Below are 24,138 nucleotides of genomic sequence, written 5' to 3'. Positions count from 1 at the left end.
AAATTAATTTCCTAAACATTTTCTTAATTTAGCCCATTCTAACTTCATTCTAAAATATTCTCTTATTTCGTGATCCAATTCCACTTTCGGTTTAATTAATTCCTTTGTAAAAATAATGCGCCATCAGTACTAGGTATCAAATGAAAGTGATCCCTTTGGTGCCCTTGAAAAGGTGTCAAAGGTCACCATGTGTAATGAATTGGCGCTGGGCCGGAAATCGTATGTTATATAAGACTAGTGATCATTTGTTTCGGCACTTTTTGGGTTTCTTTCTGACTTCTAATATGTAATGTTATTTTAGTTGAAGCAGAGTGCAGGTTTGAAGACATAGACGAGACGTTGTATTTTTAATTCTCTTTAATATCCATCTCGGGCAGATATCCATCATCTTTAATATCCATCAGAAGGCAAAAAGTTTGGAAACAAGTGATCGCTGGTTTTATATAAGATGGGATTTCTGGCCGTATTATTTTCTTATTTCTATATATTTTATTATTTCTGGCCGTTGATACGTATTATTGATGGCGCATTATTTTTACAAAGGAACTAATTAAACCGAAAATGGAATTGGATTACGAAATAAGAGAATATTTTAGAATGAAGTTACGATGGGCTAAATTAAGAAAAAGTTTAGGAAATTAATTTGGATTAAATTAAGAGTTTAAAATATCATTACATACATACATATATATATATATATATATATATATATATATATATATATATATATATATATATATATATATATATATATATGGAATAAAACCAGAAAAGGGATTTTTTTGGGCTAAATTCAAAAAAAAAAAAAAAATATTTTCGCAGGTAAAATAATATGCATGTGTACATATTCTATATTCAGAATGCCTTATATTGAAAAGGTCGTTATTAGTAGGCTTAAAAATTGATTGTCCTGTTTGAAAACCTTGTATCATTTTCCAAATAAATTTGGCGATTAATATGCCGTAAAATATTACACACATAGCATATGGACACATACAAATAGTATCATTTTCCAAATAAATTTGGCGATTAATATGCCGTAAAATATTACACACATAGCATATAAAGAATAACATAGCATATGGACATATACAAATAGCACATGAAGAAGCACATATCATATGCGCATATACATATTGCATACGAAGAAGCACATAGCATATGCAGATATACGCATAGTATATGAAGAAGCACATTGCAAATGCGCATATACACATAGCATATGGAGAAAAGAATTAACTGCACCTTAATTAAAGATGTATAGAAATATCTTTTGATAGCACACATTCTTTGCTTCCACTTTTCAGAGCTTCCTCTTTCGGTCGATTATTGTCACTGTCCTCGATGGATGGGAAGTTCCACGGCTGTACATCTGCAGATCCGAAAAACCAAAATAATACTGCAGAACTCATCACGACTGCAATACATAATAGAAAAATTTTATTCCATTGTTCCAGAGATTCCTGAGAAGAGAAGAATTATTCATCAATAACATTAATAAATACATATGTAAGGTCATATTTGTACAAGTGATATCCAGATAGTACGCAAGTGTATGGTGTAGTAAAAAAAAAAGCATAATAAGTAAAAAATTAAAAAAAAATGAACCCTGCTATCGTAAATTTCATGTTATCATGTGAGAACATTATTATTTTTTAAAGACATGTGGTATCCTTTCAAGGTAAAATATTTTTCTCATGAGAAACCAGTTTAAACCGGTTTGAAACAATCACATGACTGTCAGATTATGCACATGTATCTATCTATATTTAGAAAAACGATGGCTTTATTCATCTCCGAACAGTTCGTTCGATCTCCAAAATTTCTTTTTTTTTTTTGCCGGTTAAAAAATTAAAGTAACTTAAAAGTTTTTAAAAAAATGTATATATATATATATATTCCCATTTTTCCCTTTGTGCTTTCTCAGGCGGAAGTCTGGGACGCACTATTTATTTTTTACCCTTGCATTTTGTGGCTTCAAAAGCCTCAAATCAAAGCAACATCATGTTCTCAGATGATAATAATCATATTTCATACTCTATGATCATGAAGAAAGAACGATGATTTTATTTTATTTTATTTTCAGGGAATAAAATATGTTTGAATTATTTTTTCTTTTTAATGTTTTGAAGCAGATAAAGTTGTTGAATTCGCAGGAAAAAATTCAAATTTTGAAGCTGATAGTGAAAATATAATTTAGTAAATTTGCTCTTACCGAAAATATTTTTAAATGGACTAAATTATTTCATTTTTAAAAAAATTATAGCTAGACTTTTAATAATAAAAGCTTCCTACGACCCTGCTTTTTATTGGCCAGACAGGAGAGTCGGGTACATGACGGACATTCGAGCAAAGTCGTAACTTTTTGTTGGCTATAAATCGTCAAATGTCACAACCTTCTTTAACATTTTCTAATAACCCAAAAAGCGAAAAATTGATGCCCCGAAAAGCGATAAATCTTCAGTTCTCCGCACTTACAATTTCTGATTTCAAAAACCTTAAACCAAAACAACATCATGTTCTCACACGATAAAATCCACAAGTCCCTTAATTAAAATGCTTTGCTGATTACGTCTCAAAGATAATGCATGAAAGAAAATCCGAAATGGCATAAGATGGTGAGAAATTAAACAGAACTTGCTGTAATTTGGCTAATAGAAATAACAGTACATTTAAAAGCGAAAACTTTTATAAATACAAATATTGTCGAGTAAATGATTAATAAATATCGATTCAGATTTTCATAACGATCTTTTTCAGTAGTGAGCAAAAAGAAAAATGAAATACCAAAATTAAGGGACATTTTGTTGCCTGCCAGTTTACATAAATATAAATTACTTGCTTGGATACTAATCTTGATAATATCCGTCAAGGGTTTAGGAAAAGAGTTCTTTTCTTATTGATGAATTTTGATCAAAATATAAAATAGCTTTTATACAGAAACTACATAAGTGATTCTATCTGTCAAAGAAGTTACTATTTTGAAATACCGTATTCATTCACGCACAAATACAATCACAAGAATTATTTTATCACTTCGTGAAGTAAAAGAAAACGTGAAAGTTCACCGAAATGTGAAGCTGGAGTTGAGGATTTAAATATTTTTTGATGTTCAGTACGAAAAAATTACGATGTACACTATGTGCAATACGTTGTATACTCTTTTGTATAAATAAAATTATTGTTTGAAAAAGGAAAAAAATATCATTTTTGATCAGTAGAGAAATTGCCATACTTGCTATTATTTGCAAAATGTGGTAATATAATCTTATCAAATTTTATTTTCGAATCATTTTTATTTTATAGTAAAAAAACATATTTAATGCAATTAGTAAAATTATTCCAATTAATTCAGAGTATCTCTGATGAAACTTTTCTGCTTTACAGCATATATAAAACAGAGTATTCGAAAACAGTTTAGAGAATTTTAAGGACGGTTATAGTTCATTGAAAGGCGTTGAAAAAAGAAATTCTAGTTCTAGATTGATATCTCGGAGAGATAGGAATAAAGTCTTTTATGATGACATCCTACATGACAACTTATTCTTATACCATATAATGAGACCCCCGGGGGGCACCTCGAATTGAGGATGAGATGCTTCCGGCATGGTAGTTTGATCTTCCCACCCTGGAGGGTACACAAATAGGTGGGGGATCTGACTCCTCCCATCGATGACGGACGTACTTCCTTCGGGGAGGGTTGTACCGTGGTCGGTGAGGGCCCTTAGGACTCAACCACAGTTCCCGCCAGTGTTGCTGTTGCGGCGGTCCGGTCATTCAGACGCTGGTTTAAGGCCGAATTGGTACGTAAATGCGTTCTATAAGAGTTGTTTCTGTAACTTAGAAGACGATGCTTCACGAAATGCATTAGCCGAGTATCTTTTTAACGCACACATACCGTACAACTTCGAATAACAATTTAAGATTGGAATGCAGAAATTATCTCTTCTTTATACTTGCGGCATTTAATGAAGAAAACTACGTTAGAGTGTTAATATAAATTGTTGTAATATCATCTATCTACAGGTAATTGGATATCTGTTTGAGATAAATATGCTAAATCTCAAACGAATTCCCTATCCCGGTTGTCACAATCACTAAAATCATCACTAGTTGAATATACACAAGAGAAAGATCGATGAAAATTTCGCTCACATTCTCATTACTAACGATTATTTCTAATTTTCCTGAAATGCCTCATCAACGTAATAGCCACAGAATGCTCTCATTTACATTCCCAACGATTATTTCTGATTTTCCAGAAATGAGTTATCAATGTAATAGCCACAGAATGCTCTCATTCTCATTCTCAACGATTACTTCTGATTTTCCAGAAAAGACTCATCAACGTAATAGCCACAGAATGCTCATATTCTCATTCTCAACCATTATTTCTGATTTTCCAGGAAAGATTCATCAGCGTAATAGCCACATAATGCTCTCATTCTCATTCTCAGCGATTATTTCTAATTTTCCATGAAAGACCCCTCAACGTAATAGCAATAGAATGTTCTAATACTCATTCTCAACGGTTATTTCTGATTTTCCACGCAATACTCATCAACGTAATAGCAAAAGAATACTCTCAATCTCATTCTCATTCTCAACGATTATTTTTGATTTTCCAGGAAAGACTCATCAACGTAATAGCCACTGAATGCTCTCATTCTCATTCTCAAAGATTATTCCTGATTTTCCAGGAAAGACTCATCAACGTAATAGCCACTGAATGCTCTCATTCTCATTCTCAAAGATTATTCCTGATTTTCCAGGAAAGACTCATCAACGTAATAGCCACTGAATGCTCTCATTCTCATTCTCAAAGATTATTCCTGATTTTCCAGGAAAGACTCATCAACGTAATAGCCACAGAATGCTCTCATTCTCATTCTCAGCGATTATTTCTAATTTTCCATGAAAGACCCCTCAACGTAATAGCAATAGAATGTTCTAATACTCATTCTCAACGGTTATTTCTGATTTTCCACGCAATACTCATCAACGTAATAGCAAAAGAATACTCTCAATCTCATTCTCATTCTCAACGATTATTTTTGATTTTCCAGGAAAGACTCATCAACGTAATAGCCACTGAATGCTCTCATTCTCATTCTCAAAGATTATTCCTGATTTTCCAGGAAAGACTCATCAACGTAATAGCCACTGAATGCTCTCATTCTCATTCTCAAAGATTATTCCTGATTTTCCAGGAAAGACTCATCAACGTAATAGCCACTGAATGCTCTCATTCTCATTCTCAAAGATTATTCCTGATTTTCCAGGAAAGACTCATCAACGTAATAGCCACAGAATGCTCTCATTCTCATTCTCAGCGATTATTTCTAATTTTCCATGAAAGACCCCTCAACGTAATAGCAATAGAATGTTCTAATACTCATTCTCAACGGTTATTTCTGATTTTCCACGCAATACTCATCAACGTAATAGCAAAAGAATACTCTCAATCTCATTCTCATTCTCAACGATTATTTTTGATTTTCCAGGAAAGACTCATCAACGTAATAGCCACAGAATGCTCTCATTCTCATTCTCAACGATTATTCCTGATTTTTCAGGAAAGACTCATCAACGTAATAACCACAGAATGAGATCTGCCTCTTGTGGCAATACAAAAATTCATTGTATGATTCAGCAACGTCAACCAGAAATTCTGAGAATAGATCCAGCTTCATAAAAGAAGTCGTTACGTATACATTTCCTCTTTAAACTCTTGATTTTATAATCACTTTCATTATAATAAACATAAAGGGTGATTATAAAACAAACTATCCTGATATATAAGATTGTTACTGTCATACCGGTCATAGAAACGAAATAAAATTTTGGGTCAAGGTATTCTGAGGTATGCGCTCAAGAATCATACGAAACACAACAGTTAATCTCCAACAATTACAGTTACGGTGACAAAATTTCAAGATTTTCAATTAATAAAAAAATTGGAATGTGTTTTCCATACCACAAAGCTATGAATGTGTTCTCCATAGAAAGCAATAAATAGTGTTGGAACTGTATCTGTAGTATGAAAATTCACCAGCACTAGACAGACAACGAAGAAAAGAGAAAACAACTATGGTGTGCGTAATAGAGACATGAAGTTCAACAAATTCCTTTCGGCATGGCACGTACTTTGATTCTAAGCACCATCTGCAGCATGCAAAGTGTCATCTTAGTTGAAGTAGGTCAAATAAAAAATTTGTGAAAAACAATAAAATGTTTTTTTTTTTCTGTTGTTTCTCTTCTTTTCTTGGTTTTTTTTTCTCTTTTCTTTTTAGACGGTATATTGATGATGATTTTCGAGCTACAGGTACAATTTCAACGCTATTTATTATTTATTATTATGGAGAACACATTTCAATAAAAAATAGCTCGTGTTGTCATTTGAAAATTTTGAAATTTTTGTCTCTGTAACCGTAACCTTTAGAACTCAACTATTGTTTTTCATATGATTCTTCAACGCATGCCTCAAAATACCTTGAACCAAAATTTTACTCCTTTCCTGTGAATGGTATGACAGATTCAGTTTCGTATATCGGGATAGGTTTTTTATAATCACTCTGTATTTTATTGTTTTTACTAACTTGATGTAGTTTCTTTCCAGTGGTAGTATTGGTAGTAGTGGAAAAGGCTCAGCTTGTCAGAAAACAAGTGTTTACATTCATATATCACCAATCATTATTTTTTACCAAATGCTTAAAGTCGTTACATATGACGTGGATTTTCTTCTAAAATCGACTGCTAGTCAGTGCTATTTCTTTACAAAGGGAAAAATAAATATAAACTGTTTAAATTTTTCTAATCTCAATATTTAAAACTTTATTTTCGAAACAAATTTTAAAATTTGAGGTTGATTTCTGTCTTACCTCCACTTCGATCATCGCACCAACGATAAGAGGGAATATAAAAGATGCAGTGCTTGCAATGGTGGTGGAAACTGCGAAAAGACTCCCTGCATATTAGAATATATAAAAAAAAATGAATAAATCATGTAATTTCTAAAATAACAAAAAAATAAATACCAATATCTTTAATGTAACTGTTTTGTATAATTTTGTCGGTATAATGAAACAGAAGTGCAAACATTCCAAATATAGTTGGTCTCGAATTTAAATACTGATATATTAATCTCTGTCACAGGAGTATATAGCCGTAGAACTTATATATAGAACATCAAGTAAATTTGATCTTCTTAGTAATCTCAAATTTATTCATCGATATATGAAACTATTTTTAAAATATTTATTTCAATCGCTTACAAATGCATTTTCTTATAAATGAAGACTGTTCTGCAAAAATTACCTGCAAATGTGGGTGACATATCGGAAGGAACAATCACACAGCCCGGAAGAGAAAGTCCCACGAAGCTAAATGCAATGATTGAGCAAACGTTGCTCCACAGTCTGTCGCATTCTGCAAAATACATTCCCAATAGAGCTAATGAATACCCCAAAGAATCTATGAAAAAAAAAGGTGATTATTGTTAGATATTCGATACTTTATTTGAGAGAAATAAAACATAAAATGCAAAGAAAATGTAGACACCTATGTATTTATGCTGGAATAAATTTATGCTAAAAGTAAATACAAAAATTAATAGATATTCCTTAATACATTACATGTATAAACCATAAATTTTTGTTAAAATTAACGAATGCCCAATTTGAATTAATTATCAATTAGAACTATTTTTTTTGGATTTAATTTACTTTTAAACCAAAATTATTTTTTGAAAAAAATTATGATTATAATTTATTTTTTGAAAGATTAAAATAATACATTTTTATTTAAATTATTTTAATCAGAATTAATAAATATAATTAACTTTGAATTAGATTTAATATATTTTTATTTAAATTAATGCATTTTAATTAAAATTAATAAATATAATTAATTTTAAATTAGAATTAATAATTTTTATTTAAATTATTTTAATTAGAATTAATAATTATCATTTAAATTATTTTTAATTAAAATTAACAATTTTCATTTAAATTATTTTTGATTAGAATTAATAATTTTATCTGAAATCATGAATTCAAATTAAAATTAATAATTTTCGTTTAAATTGTTTTTAATTAGAATTAATAATCCTTCTTAATTAGAATTAATATTTTTTTCTGAATTAATGATTTCGAATTAGAATTATGTTTTTACGATAATTAATAATTTTAATAAGAATTCGTTTTATTTTTCATTAGCAAACTTTTATTCGGTATGAAAGTTTTATAGCAATTAGTTTAAAGTTTAAGTGCAACAACTAAAGGTCAAAATCCCATTGTTAAGTAAAAGTAAACATTCAAACGTACCAAACAAAGGATAATAGTAGATAATGCTTCATGAAAATAATAAAAGAATCAATGCAAATGCACTAAGAAAATGAATATTTAAAAATGATATTTAAAATACATTAAATTTATAAAAATGTCTGTTTTCTGTTGAAATGAGGATGATTATCTTATAGTCTATAGTTGTATTATTACACTATATAATATTTTAAAAATTTTTTATTGGATTATATTTAAAATTAATAATTCCAAAAATGCTTGGAAAAAATTTGAACACAATTAGAAATTTTTCTCAACCTTTCAGTATTCGTGGCCCAGTTTTCAATCATAATTTTCATATCCCCCCCTACTTACAATAAAAACAATAATGTATATTGAGTATTTTGTATTCTGTTTTTAAATTATTTTTTACTAACTGCCAATAAAAGAATAAAAGCGAGCCAACATTGGCGATAAACCACATCTGGCATTTTGCAATTGGTGATATAGCTGAAGATGTACAGTGTCAGCTTTTTTTGAAATTGCGTGACAAATTGTTTTCAATATAGCTTGATGAAGCAACAGATAGTAATAAAGATGCTCATTTAATTGCCTATGTTCGATTTTGTCACAATATGTTAGTAGTAGAAGAAACTATTGATTTCTACAAATCAATAGAATTCAAAACAACGGCCCTCGCATTATTTGCTATTTTAAATGATTTTATGAACTAGGCAAACATAGAATGGAAAAACTGCGTCAGAATATGCACCGATGGTGCTCGTTCAATGTCCGGAAGATTCCAAGCACTTGTAAAACAAAAATCGCCTCAGTGCGTCTGGACACGTTGCATGATCCACAGAGAAGCTTTGGCTTCGAAAGAAATGAGTCCTGGTCTGAATATTGTGTTAACTACGATTGTAACCGTAGTAAATTATATAAAAATGAGACCCCCTGAAATCGAGAATCTTTTCCGCACTTTGTAAAGACATGGGTTCAGTACATTCAGCTTTACTATTTTATTGCGAGGCAAAATGTTTATTTTTGCAACGTGTTTATGAATTAAGAGAAGAAAACACCATTTTCCTAGTAGAAGAAAACATACCGGAGGCTGAGAATTTTCGCGATGGTTTATTTGTGATGAAATAGAGCTACTTGGTCGACATATTCGAGAAATTAAATAACTTGAATCTTCAACTCCGAGGAGCAAATACACATATGTTGGATACAAGTGATAAAGTAAATGCTTTTTGTGGAAAATTGGAATTTGGAGCAGAAATTTAAAGCAAAGAAATCTAACAATGTTTGCAAATGTGGATGATTGTAATAAAACTTACAAGGCTGAAGAAGTACATGTAAAAGTTATTTTTGTAACCACTGAAAATCATTTAGCTATGCTGGTAAAGAATTTTAAAAAAGTATTTTCTTTCTGACGACAAACTGATAGCAAGTTACGAGTGGGTTAGGGATCCATTTCATAAGTTTTCTGAAGGGCACTCAATTGATGAGGAAGAAAAATTCAGAGACTTCACGAAAAGTGGCGAAACTAGCAGACAATTTAGTAATAAATCACTATTTGAATTTTGGGCAGGAGTAGAGGATGATTTTAATTGCACTAAAAACAAGGGCATTTCGCATTCTATTACCATTTTCAACATCCTACCTTTGAGAAACTGGATTTTCTGCTGTGGCTACTTCGAAGACAAAATATAGATTTCGGCAGAACTGAGAGTGGCTATTTCTAATATTAAGCCTTCCTTCGAAAAACTTTGCTCTTCAAGACAGGCCCCAAGAAGTCACTAATAATTATTAAATTTGTTTTAATTTAGTATGTTTTGATTAAGTAAGTTTTGATTTAGAAAGTTGTTTTACTTTAATAAGTTATTAAATATGTCGAAATGTATTTTGTTTTCTATATGTATGTGTGCTTTCCTTTCAGTCAGTTAATCAATTTTTTTTAAATAATATTTTCTTTTGGATATTCTCGCGCCTCCTCTCTAGTGTGCTCGCGCCCCCCTAGGGGGGCGCGCCTTACAGGTTGAGAATCGCTGCTATAACTACTTGCATCGAAGACAAATATTTGATATTTTTGTGTAGAATCTTTGGAGTTTTTTTTAAATAAATAAAAATATTTTTGTAGAAATGCAATTATTTTATACAAAAATATGCTTCATCGTCAACAAGAAGATTTAGACTAAGAGATAATGATGAAAGAAGGAAAAGATAGAACAAGTGGCGGTTGTCTCCACAAAATTTTCTGGCACACATTCTAATAAAGGTGTTATCCCAGATAACGCTTTGCATGGCATTGGCATACAAAAGTTATATACAATATTAAACTTTGAGACGAAATCAGCATTTTTACTGAACTTCTTTAAGTTTTTCTTCTTCTTCTTCTTTTTTTTTTGCTATTAATTTCTGACGCGCTTAATATTATACGAAAATAGAATTTGTGTTTTAAACGCATTTTTCCGACTCGATTGAAACAAAAATTTGACATAAAACTGCACTTATAGTTATAAAACAAAATACTAAATTTGATATATTTAACTCAGTACATCTTTGAGATATCACATTTACATGTTTCTAAAAGTACAGACCAACAGATGGTCGACCCCTTGTTGGATTTGGCTCAAAATTTGCTAGGTGTCTAGACTATAGATGTTAATTCTGTGTAACGAATTTCATCGGTCTAGCTCTCTTTGTTTTGTAGTTATCGTTTTAAATTATGTATATTCGAACATCCTGATAGACAGACTTCCTCTGAGCGGATTTTCCCAAAATAGAGAGATCTACAAATTTGATATAAAAACCCTTATACCAAATTTCATCTGCCAAGATTAAAGTATTTTTGAATTATTTTTGTCACGAACAAACAAACAGATATTTTCTAAAAACTTGTTTTTCGAAATGTGGTGATTCATCAAAATCTAGAGTTTTAATTTTTTGGAGATTAATATACTTTCTCTATACTACGTATACGAGAAAGTAAAAAAACACAGCACTTTTTCAAATAATTCATGCACCAACAATTCATAGCTTTTTCCCCCTATAAATGTGAGTGATTTTCGGTAAATAGGTTTAGTTTTTTAGTCCAGATTCAGTGCAAAAATCTGCACTAAAATAGAAACTTAACCGGGGAACCTGGTGATTATAGAGAAAGTGTTAGCACACCCACTCATATAGTTTCTTAAAATAGGACATATTATAACGTCAATGGAGTAGTAGAACTCCTCAAAACTACCGTTACCATGGGAAACAAGTAAAAATTTGCATATTGTGAGTTCCTCAAAACTATCGCCAATGTGAGAAACCAATAAAAATTGGAATATCGTGAATTCCTCAAAACTATCGTCAATGTTAGAAACTACTAAAAATTGATATATTGTGAGTTCCTCAAAACTATCGTCAATGTGAGAAACCAGTAAGAATTGGCTTATCGTGAATTCCTCAAAACTATCGTCAATGTGAGAAACCAGTAAAAATTGGCATATCGTGAATTCCTCAAAACTATCGTCAGTGTGAGAAACCAATAAAAATTGGCATATCGTGAGTTCCTCAAAACTATCGTCAATGTGAGAAACCAATTAAAATTGGAATATCGTGAATTCCTCAAAACTATCGTCAATGGGAGAAACCACTAAAAATTGGAATATCGTGAATTCCTCAAAACTATCGTCAATGTGAGAAACCACTAAAAATTGGTATATTGTGAGTTCCTCAAAACTATCGTCAATGTGAGAAACCAGTAAGAATTGGCATATCGTGAATTCCTAAAAACTATCGTCAATGTGAGAAACCAGTAAAAATTGGCATATCGTGAATTCCTCAAAGCTATCGACAGTGTGAGAAAGCATTAAAAACTGGCATATCGTGAATTATTAAATTAATTATTTTTTTATTAATCAGGGACTTAAAAACTCCATCGCGGCGTTTTGATTCGTGATCACAGAATGCCGGTGAGAATTTATAAATAGAGGGAGCATGATTTATGATGCATTTTATCTAATTTGGAATTAGAATTAAGTTAGCGCAGAATGATCGTGAACTAACTAATCTATCTTTTCATGTTAGCATAGTACAGATTAATTTTTTTTAGTGTAAATTCTTATGAATTTAGACGGATTTTTTTTGTTAGTGCTATGAATTTAAGTAACAGCATTTCATTCGCGTTTCATTTTTTCCAAAATGAATGAAATGCAATCTGAAATGTGTGAAGATAGATCTTACGAAATCATTATAAATTATTTTTGGAAAATTTAAAGGTTGCTACTCACCGCTGTATCTGTTGATAATAACTTCTGTCTTAGGGACTGGAAGGTAATCATGTCATGTTTGTAAGAACCAAAATACATTAGGGTCAGGAATTCATAAAAATTCGTCAAGGGTCGAATATCTATCCACTGATGTGGCATTGAAGACAGAAGATGAATATACCGATCAGGTGACATCATTGACCATCATTTGACCATGATTCATAATTAATATGTAAGTCGAAAAAATAATTGTAATAACAATGAATAAGTCGAAAAATAATGAATATACCGATCAGGTGACATCATTGACCATCATTTGACCATGATTCATAATTAATATGTAAGTCGAAAAAATAATTCGCTTATAGACTCAAAATAAAATGTTATTAAACTAAACTAAATTAAAGAAAATGTTAAACGAGTAGACACTTTATATTTTGTGATGGTATGAATATTCTGCTCAGAATTTCATTGGTTACAGGAAATTGTGATAAAAATACCATAATTGTGATAAGTAATAATTTTAATGTGATAAAAAATCTCATTTACATAGCAATGAAAAATATAGCTTACAAAGCATTGTACATCCTTTCCTAGCCTTATCTACTCCGACATAGCCGTGTGTATTCAGCCATTTAGATATCCAGCCACCAAGAAATATCAATATTATTTGAAATCCAAATGGAATAGAGTTTAAAATACCATTCTGAAAAAGAGGAATAAAGGGAAAATTACAGATAATTCATATGCCTTAAAAATCTTCATTTCTTTTCTTAAATCATTTTTATACAATTCTGGAATTTTTCAACATTAGTATTATCTGCACTGATTTCACATATTATTCTATTAATTGTAGAAGGGGCAGTTATCATTTTGAAAAAACATTTTAGATCTGATTGTCAAATATTAACTAAAGAAAGTTATAGTACAAAATCTCATGCACTTTGGCAGAATGCTTAAGAAATAAACTTGCTCATTTTAGATGTGAATATACAATAATATTATAAATTAAAAAAATGAACGCCCGGAATTTTATGAACTAAAACACTTCAAAAACACTAAAATCAAAGCGAAAAATTAAAAACTGATGGAAATAAATAGCGATCTACTAATAAAGAAAGCGAGTTGCCAGAAACAAAATAAAAAAAAAATGTTTAAAGGAAATAATAGAAGTAATTTCCGAGTGTCCTATGAAGGGAGAATATAATGAATCAACATAACAAAGAAATGAATACCTCAGATCATTTATCTTTGCTGTATTCCACCATTAAAAAAATGAAAATAAAAAGTGAAATTTACGAATCCATAATTTTAATCCTGTTTAACTTTATTCTCATATATAAGGAAAATAAATTTGTCTTTTGGCTCGGCGAGAATATTTTTGAACTCCACTCAATGTTACAGAAGGCTCTGGACAATTATAAATATTGATAATATAGCAGGATTTTCGTATAAATTTTTCATATTATGAAAGAGTCGAATAAGCAATCTTGATCATTTTCTTTTAAAATATTTTGTCAAAAATGTTATTCTAGTCTTAAAGCTTCATCAACAAGGCATATCGATCTATTTTATCGCATTTTTGAGTTTCCATTTGATGAATTAAGAGACTGGTTGACCATTAAGTTAGAATAGGTGCAATCCAAAATTTGATGTGATTTTTATTTTTCAGTGTAATGAATGTGATCTTTAATTTTATGCCAATTTTCATTCATTTCGTTCCTTGTATTTTTAAGTTGTTATACTCATAGACAACCTGATGGGCAGGTAGACTTCCCAGTAATGACTTTATCTAAATTTTAATATGAATGCAAAGACAAAATTACATACTAAATTCCGTTTCTCTTGCTTCTTTCATGTTTCTTGGAGCTGCTGGCAGGCAAACATTATTTTCCCGATTTCATTTAGGTTTAAAATATTGCAATTTATCAAAATATTTTTTACTATTAAACTACTTTATCTTTTTTATATTTCCAAGAAAAAAAAACTGGTACAGTAATAGCAAACTCTATTTTTGACGTACAAGCTTATCAATTTCGAAGAGCATTAAATATATGAAGATGTATGAGATATATGAGTTATACAAGCAATGTTTTTATGAATTCATCTGAAAATTGCTATGATTCTATAATGACCTTCGAATAAAAAAGTTAATTTCTGTCCAATAAATTGTCATTTACCAATCAATTTCGAAAGTAAATGAGAATTATATGTCCTTCCAATTCTCTCTTTTCTTTCTAAATAACATATCTTAGTAGAATAATGTTGATTATTGTAAACTTTGTCTATTTCAATATAGAGTACCATTAGTCCGGCATTTTGAAAAATGCAGTTGGGATTTAGCTCAAGAGAAAGAGGCAAGCCAATGCATACTGATATCATTCACATTCAGACAATGACAACAATAGATTACTGCACATATTTTGAACTATGCTTTGTATTAATTATTTACTAAAGTATTTTCTTTCTAATTTAGTATATTCTGTGCAATAATCGTAATTTTGTTATCAAAATTACGATTCTTAAAATTAGTTTCGCTGATTCGATATCTTTTATTTAGCAGTCGTCATTTCTAGTGTTTACTAGATTACTCAGATAACCCTGTATACTTATTTTTTGGTAAACTATTTTTTATGTTTCCACTATTCTTTTTAATTATAATATGCATTAAAATTTCAAATAGATCTACTTCCCATCAAATAATTGCATGATAGATATATAAATTCGTACTTTCTTAAGAAGTATTTTTATTTTTAAATTTTTCTTCCGCATATTTTTATATTTGCCTTCTGCTTGACATCACGAATATCACACAGATACATAACTATGAAATAAATAGCTATGATATGATGTAAAAATTATACAATCCTGTACCAAAAAAAATCATGATATTATTGTACACAAAATGCAAAACTTGAGAGTCTTATGATTTTACTCTTAAAAATTGAATTTATCATTATAATTGTCTTCGAATTGATAATAAACAAATCAAAGATTGCTAGCTTGAGGTGTTTAGTTATAATTAAAAAAAACTCACGTTATTATTGTACAAAAAAATCGAGAATCTTATGAATTTACTCGCAAACTCTGAATTAACCACCCTATTTATAATTACAAGTATAACCAACATACAAATCATAGATAGTTAGCTTGAAGAGCTATGATGAGGTGTACAATTATAAAACTCTTTTTAAGAAACTCACGTTATTATTGTACAAAAAAATCAAAACTTGAGAATCTTAGGAATTTACTCGCAAACACTGAATTAATCACCCTATTTATAATTACAAGTATAACCAACATACAAATCATAGATAGTTAGCTTGAAGAGCTATGATGAGGTGTACAATTATAAAACTCTTTTTAAGAAACTCACGTTATTATTGTACAAAAAAACAAACAAAACTTGAGAATCTTATGAATTTACTCTCAAACTCTGAATTAATCACCCTATTTATAATTACAAATAAGACACTATAAACAAATTATGGATAGTTGAAATCCAGAAAAATCGTTGGCAACTTCTGAAGTACTTCGTAATCAAAATTGTTATAAAATTATCAGAAGAAATTCAAACAGTGAGTAATAAATAGTGGGCCATGGTTAATTTTATACTTGACGCTAAATAATGCGGCGGAATTAGTTTAAAATATAAAGTAAGGTAAAAAGTAAAGTATAAAGTGTTCCATCTTGCATGGATATAGCGTATTGAAAGCGCTTAAATATCACTGTTATGAATTTATACAATGTAAACTCATCGAATCCCTTACTTCAACGATGTCAAATTAAATGAATCGCTGAATCAAATGAAAGAATTTATGTATTCTATGAAAATATAATTAATTATATATTTTTAAAATTATTTCGGCTTATTTAATAAACTAATCGCATGTACACCGCTCACTATATTACAGTTAGTAGTAAAAATTGGATCTAGATTTATTTATCATAAATCAAAATTTCATAGTCGAAATCGTATGTATTTAGTTCAAATTCGATTACATTTGGTAGAACGAATTTTTTCCAATTGATGTTCAGCAAACATCTCGCATTATTTAGGGATAACTTTATATTCTGAGGTTGTACTAGAATTGAATAGCATTTAGAACTTACAATTCTATATGTTATCGCCTTCAATAAAGATTTTTTAAAGAAATATTACCTCTTTAATAGGGAAATGCAAAATGTTGCCAAGAAAAGTTGGGTGCTCTGACATTTGATGAGTTGTTGTCCAGAAATGTGAGAAAACAGAATAAGTCATCATATATACTGGAACAGATGTGAGCATTTCTTTCCAAGGCGTTGGAGGCGGCTGGAAGATATAAGTGAGACTCAAAATCAATATGCAATTTTCAGTTTTAATTATTCGGCATTTTAAAAACAGTTTTAATAAAAAGGGGGTCAAATTAAATTCTTTGCACACACACACGCACGTATACTTTAATTTCAGAATGACAACAAATATATTCATGAAAGCGGTGTCGATATAGCAAAATGGTAAGATGTTCTGTATGATTGCCACTTACAGCGTACCCATCTAAAAAACGGTAAAAGATAAAGAAAAAAAAAAGTTGCCAATTACAATTATGTGAAGAGTTACCGAATTAATAAAAAAAAGACATCATATGAACATTAAATGCTAAGAATAAAATGTCCGAAATTCAAACTTATTTGCTTCCGATTTCGAATTCAATAATCTAGAAACAGTACAACAGCACCTTTCTCATTGGGCGAAAATGGGGGACAAGATTAGCAATGAATATCTCAAACCTTATTGCCAGGATCTCCGCAAAACACTCTATACACTTTCAATGCGTCCCCTCACCTGTTGGTTTTAAATGGTAATGAGATAGCGGACAACTTAGCTAAGATTGCCTCAGCTGACATATTTAATGGTGATGAGGGATTGCAATACCGGACCAAAATTTCAATACCGGTATTCGGTGTTTTTTAGATCTTAATACCGGGATACCGGTTTTAATACCGGTATTAGAAATTTTAGAAAAAGAAAGAAAACAAGGTGTTTCTTGGTTTTATTTGCCAGTTTTATAAGAGAGTGTAATATCACAAAAAATAATATGGAACTTATAAATTATAACAGCATATAAAGAATCACAAAAAAGTAAAGGAATAACTTATTTATTTAAATCACAAAAAAAACTGTAAATATCACAATTCAGTCTGTGGTACTATTACAAATTTTTGAAAAGTGATCTTAAAAAAGATAATGGATCAGTTGTACTGTCATTAAAGCTGAAAAGTAATTTTGTGTAAAAATGACCAGCTGTCGAAAACGCTCTTTCGGCATCTACGTCTACGTTCTTCAGATAGTGATTTGTGCTGTGCTGTTCTTTCATGATTGCAACATGAAATTTATTGTTGCATTAGCTGTTAATAAATGAAAATCTCTCCGACATAATGCCTCTATAGTCAGTTTTATTGGAAGTAGAGCTGATATAGTTCTGGATATTAAGACGAATTCACTGTCTGAAAATATTAATTTGAAGATTTAAGTCGATTATTGCTTTTTGGATTGGATTTCTAAATTTCAAAAACCGTTCCATCATTAGGAGTAAAGTGTTCCAACGTGTCTTAGAATATATTATTAACATATATTCTGTTTCATTTTCAGTTAGTATATATTTTTTAATAAGGAATTTTTTGTAGGGGAAAGTTTAAATATCTTAACAATTAAACTTTATAAATTATAGGAAGCAATTCTTGATGGGTTAATATTTCATCCTCATTAGCAATATCTTCTTCCACAATTACATTGTCATTATCTTCATTGTCAATATCACTCTCACTCTTACTCTCTTCAATGTCGGAATCCGAAGTTTCTATATCCACAATATTTGGATTCTTCTGTTCTTTATTTTTTTGGTCTAATACATCTATTACTCCTAATTGAAATCCATGAGCATAGCACAATTGCTGATTTGCACCAAACAACTTTCCAAATTTTTTCATAACTGTTGCTCTATCAGTCGTTCTAGATAAAATATCATCTTTCAGGAATAATCCACGTTTCGCTAATTTAGATTTAAGCAATTAATTAAGCTATTAATTAGCTAATTAATTTCGCCAGTTGGGGAGACATAAAAACAAAAACGTATACTATTTTGCTATGTTGGCGATCCCTGAACATATAGTGGAGACAATTTTAAAAATTTCTAGTAAATACTGAAAAACCGGTATTTAAACTTGTGAATACCGGTATTACGACATTGTAAAATGGCTCAAAATACCGGTATTCGTTATCCCGGTATACCGGTATTGCAATCCCTAATGGTGATGCAACTCTAACTTATTCTGAAATCTCCTCTATCAAAAAGGTGGAGTCGAGTGCATTTTGGAGAGTCCCACCTGCTCACCCTTGGTACTTTGGTAAGAGTCCCGGTTGGTGTCTCTAGTTTTTTTGAGTGGACACACCAAATCCGTCACCTTCCAACACGGACGGAGGATCTTTGCTGAATGTCTTTGGTGCAAGGCAGAATCTTAAATTTTAAATTTTACTATTTTTGAGATTTTAAGGGATCCGCTATTGTTTTTGGACTTTTTAGAGATCTTTCGTTTTATGATACCTATACCACCTGGGAGCAGAAATAACAACAACAACATAAACAGTAGAAGATGTTAGTTAGAATAATTATACATTTTAGAAACAATGTTAATAAACAGGGTGCCAAATTAAATTCCTTAAACACACACTTTAATTTCAGAATGACTACAACTGTATTCATGAAAGTGGTGTCTGTGTCGTAAAATGGCTAGGTGCTATACGAGATAGCCACTTGCAGCGCCATCTGGTGCCAAACTTCGAGATAGCGGATCCTGCTATCTCAAAAACGGTGTGAGATAAAGAACAAAAAATAATGCGAATTGCAATACCATGCAGAGTTACGGATTAAGTACCAAAAAACAAAAGACATCTTATGAACATTTATTCTAAGTATAAAATGTCCGAATAAAAAATTTCGAAATTGTGCTCTCTAGTTATCAAAGGATACCTTTAATTTTGATGTTCAGATGGATCTCCGTCGTTTAGCACACTTTTCGCCATATTAGTTGGAGCTTTGGCACAAGCTACGTTATTACATTATAGGAGGTCACGCAATGTTGGCGAAAACTTATTCACCTTTTGTCCTCTCTTGTGGGTAATAACTTCGAAAAGTACGCTTAAACAAATATGTATTTTTAAAACACTATTCTTAATATAAGGTGGGTCTCCGTAAGGTCTCGGCTTCATAATCGGAGAGTTTCAGGTTCGGGACCAGATTCCACCTAAAAACCGTCGTGTAAGCGGGACTGGTGCACGCCATATCCGTTCGGACCAAACGACCTCCCTCCGGTGTGGAAACCTGAAGAGGGGTAGCAAGCTCAGATGTTGTCCTCGTCATCTGACCGTGGTTCAAAATTGCGAGGTCCACCCCAAAATAGAACTACTAAATTAAACTTAGTATTAGGGTGCACAGAATCTCTTATATTAAATCGATAACATCATCAATTGATCATCATTGGAATTTTTGCTTTATCTTGTATCTTTTTTGAGATAAATCCAGAGTTGACCATTAGGAATCGCTGTCAATATACATGATTATTTTATTACATCTAGTCGCCATTTTTATGGAAAGAGCTGTTTTCTTTCTAAAGTTAAGAGGTAAGGGTTTTAAGTAGATATTTTGCCTATAGTGTACACAAACTTTTACATTAGAAAAGGATAATAGAGCATTAAATAACCTTATTTTCTATAGAACTCAGTGCTAAAATTCATTGGAAGTATCAGAAACAGAGAATAATTATTAATAAAACAAACAAGCTTTTATTAATTAGCTGAAAAGTAGAATAAATATTAATAAACTTTATTTGCCATAAAAACTGAATTAAAAATGGTTCATAGCGTCAAAAATACAAAATAATTACGTTACATAAATAAATTATTGACTTTTATTAATTTGAAAGAAAAATATTCATTATTAAAAGCGAAAAAACTGGAGATTGAATCAGGAATTTAGAGCTGTCATAAGAAAAAAAACTAAATAAATTTTAATTTTAATTCATATTTATGACATAATATATTAATTGCTTTTAACATCCAATTGGTTTACCACAAAAATTTGCTTGATGCTCTAAGCTTTTTCCTGGATTTTCAGAATTTCTTACATAAATTTTAGAGATATCAGACTGATCTTTTATTCTATTGATTTCTATTGGTTAATTGTTGGTAACGTTGGTGTATGCACACTCTTCTTTTTCGTTAGTAGAGATTTTAATTTCTAATAAATATTTAGAAATTATTTTAATCAATTCACTGCGGATTTATCTCCTCATCTAGATTATACGAAATCTGCTATAGGAAGATAATGAATGGATAGTAATGGATGCAAAATTTTAACAAGCAACTATAGGTATAAACTATATTTCTGGTTCACAACTTAAATGCAAGTGTTTTAAGTTCCATTTCTTGGTGACTTGCAAAAATATTTAACTTAACGTACCATGTACAAAGTAATGACTAAAATGGATTCTAAAATTTCCAGAAGTTCTTTACTACGAGTTTATGAACATGATCGCTTTGATCAATGTAAAAATATAAAAAGCACCTCTATTTCATGGAGACTTGTTTGTTCATTTGTTAGAATAGCATAATAATTTCAAATTTCTATAGCGTTTAACTGAATTACCTTCACTAAATTTGTTTTCGAGTTATGATATCTTAACAATATCATGATTATCTATCGTTTTAAAGAGTTCAATGAAATTCAAGGGATCCCATGAGAAAGATTGAGAATAATTGAGAATAAAGGACCAATGTGCAACGAATGGCAGAAACAGAGTTTGGACTGAAACCTTACAAGGTCCAGAAAGTTCAGCTTCTCACTGAAGAAAATAAACTCGTGTAGCTCCAAAGACGCCGAAAACTTTTGAAACGGGCCGCAAGTCAGGGCTGAGAGAAATTCCTTTTCACTAATGAGAAGCTCTTTACTGTCCAACAAGCTCACAACTCTTAGAACTATAGGATCTAATATGTAGATGTTCAAAGCACTTCTGCAAGAGTTGAACATAGTAAAAGTCCAAAATCGGTCATGGTCTGGGGACGAATTTGCGCAAGAGGCAAAACATCTCTGGTTTTTGTGGATGAGAGCGTTAAAATAAACCAAAAAGTGTACCCGCGGGACATTCTAGAAGCTTTTATACTTCCATAGCCCAAAGCGATCTTCGGCAATGTAAAGTGGTAGTTTCGACAAGACTCCGCATCAATTCACAAGCCCCAAAAGACAGAAGAGTGGTGCAAGGCTCATTTTCCGGACGTGATATCATCTGAAAAGCAGGCATTATACTCGCCGAATTTCAATTTCATAATTACAGTATAGTCCATTTTGGAATCTAGGATTTGCACTAAAACATGAAAAAGTTTGGACCCTCTAAAGCAATGGCTTTGGTGTGAATGGGATATATTAAAGGTAGGAGACTTGCGGCCCTTTGCTGAAAATTTCAATAAGCGTTTACGCCTCTACATCACTGCAAAAAGCTACCACTTTGAAACAAATTAAATTTATTACTTAATAAATGTCTACTCTTATTATTATTTGTTACATTTAGTTAATTTATTTATTTTCAATCAAGTTATATTAAAAATTGTTTGTCCGGATTTTCAGCCGCACCCTGTATAGAATATATTGCAATAATTTTTCACATATCTGATTATTCAAAATTACAGAACTCAAATACGTCAAGAAATGAATCCATAATCGTTTATAAAATTCCATATCTTCAAATCTGAATTTACTAACACAAAGGAACGGTTAACGTTAATGAATTAACAAAGATACTTAATTCATCTTCGGAACAAACTTATTATTCAAATAAAAAGTGTTTAAAACTAAGTCGCTTTTATATGCCTTCAATAAAATTTCTGATATATGGACAGTAAAAATATTAAAACTCGTAAATAAAGGAATATTCGTAAATTATCCACTTACTTTTTGAGATAAATCGCTTTCTTGATTTTCTAAAATGTACTTTAATTCTTCCATTCCTATTCGTGGGTGATCTTTAGGTGACTCGTATAAAAACAGATGAATACAAAGACTAAATACTAAACCTAATCCTCCTATGAAAAATGAGGGATAGATTTTAGCCTATAAAAACGAGAAAAGTTATTTAGCATTAAAGCTTTACATTTTAAAACCAAATAGAGACCGGGTGGCAAAATCATCATAATAGCTCAAACCTCAATTACCTTTTTAACTATAGAGGACAATTTTTGTCGTTTTTTTCGATTATAAGACTAAACACGAACAATTTACACTTTTATTTTAGTCGCCGGAATATTAATTTATAACGCATTAGCTATTGTCATTAGAACTGTCAGAGAAGAAAAATAAATCATGCAAAATGAAAAATTATAATTTCATTTCTAACTGAATCATGATAGGGTCAACTTGAACCACACCCTCTGGTGATTCATCTGAACGCCAACAGATGGCGCAATGAAAATCCAGAACTTTGAACTCTTGTTTATGTTCAGGGATTAGGCATTCGTAGGGGATGCTTGGAGGAAACGAACGTCAAGTAAACGCGCTCGAAAATGTGTAGTTTGAATAGTTTGAATCTGTATACAAAAAATATATTCGCTGTAATAAATATCGAGACGTGGATGAGGTGAGTCATTCCTTTATTTATTACCATAATCCTTAATTAAATCAACACCCTCTGGTTCCAGTATAATATTATTATTAGAAGTAATACATTAACATACATAGTTATAGCAGCATTTAAAAATTTTATTTATTGATTCTTCTACCCCAAAAATATTCTGTTTCCAAGCATTCAGTATAAATTATTCTAAACTTTGCTTGGGGAAGTTTTGTCATAGCTATCCAATGAGAAAAACATTATATATACATTATAATTTCAGAAATAATTTTTGTCATTACAGAAAATTTTTAGAATTCCAAACTTTAATAGTAGTACATTTTATACTGCTGATTTTAATTCGGTATTCTTTCTTAAACAGGTCTAGTGGTTTTGTCAAATCCCTAAACTAGTTGATAAAACTAAATCCCTAAACTAGTTTCCCTTTACGAAATTTAAAGGATGTATTTAGCGCATTATAGTGCATTACTTATGACATTAAACACTGAATAAAGATGTCTGAAGAGAACCAAATAGCTAAAACTTAGTTTGAGATAAAGCCAGTTTTAAAAAACGTTTACAAAAATGTTCTATTTTTTCCTGTAATTGGTTATTAAATTTTATATTACCTATTAGATAACATATTGCAGTTGATTCTGTTTTGTTTTGTATTGCATTGTCACATCAGCATGCGTATTGAAAATTACAAATATCATCACTGTTATATCAAAATGATGTTTGTCAAATTTCGTAATATAATTAATTAATGTAAAACGTATGTATAGATTCATTACATTCGTCCTCAAATTGCTATAGACTGTATGTGACGGTCCTTATGTTCTCGCAAAACGACATATGGCTATAGTGGTTCCACAAGTTATTTCAAAATTTGGTATGTTTGTGTGGTTTTTGATATACAACATTTTGATATAACTATGACGATATTTTAGTACAATTTACAT

The 24,138-nt window shown here is 30.6% G+C and overlaps 1 protein-coding gene across 1 annotated transcript in view; it reads right to left on the bottom strand.

The window, feature by feature from the left end:
- The window catches only part of LOC129972917 (putative inorganic phosphate cotransporter), a 48,744-nt gene that overhangs the window by 3,550 nt on the left and 21,056 nt on the right, over positions 1-24,138 (bottom strand). The window contains exons 5-10 of the mRNA XM_056087237.1: positions 22,522-22,652; positions 16,701-16,850; positions 13,112-13,244; positions 7,318-7,473; positions 6,882-6,967; positions 1,246-1,463 (exon numbers count right to left, since the gene is read on the bottom strand). Of these exons, the coding sequence (XP_055943212.1) occupies positions 1,251-1,463; positions 6,882-6,967; positions 7,318-7,473; positions 13,112-13,244; positions 16,701-16,850; positions 22,522-22,652 (869 nt within the window). The 3' untranslated portion in view covers positions 1,246-1,250. The remainder of the gene's footprint in view (positions 1-1,245; positions 1,464-6,881; positions 6,968-7,317; positions 7,474-13,111; positions 13,245-16,700; positions 16,851-22,521; positions 22,653-24,138) is intronic.

The sequence above is a fragment of the Argiope bruennichi genome, chromosome 6 (genome assembly GCF_947563725.1).
Source record: "Argiope bruennichi chromosome 6, qqArgBrue1.1, whole genome shotgun sequence".
Classification (NCBI taxonomy): domain Eukaryota; kingdom Metazoa; phylum Arthropoda; class Arachnida; order Araneae; family Araneidae; genus Argiope; species Argiope bruennichi.
This window is presented reverse-complemented; position numbering and strand designations above follow the sequence as displayed.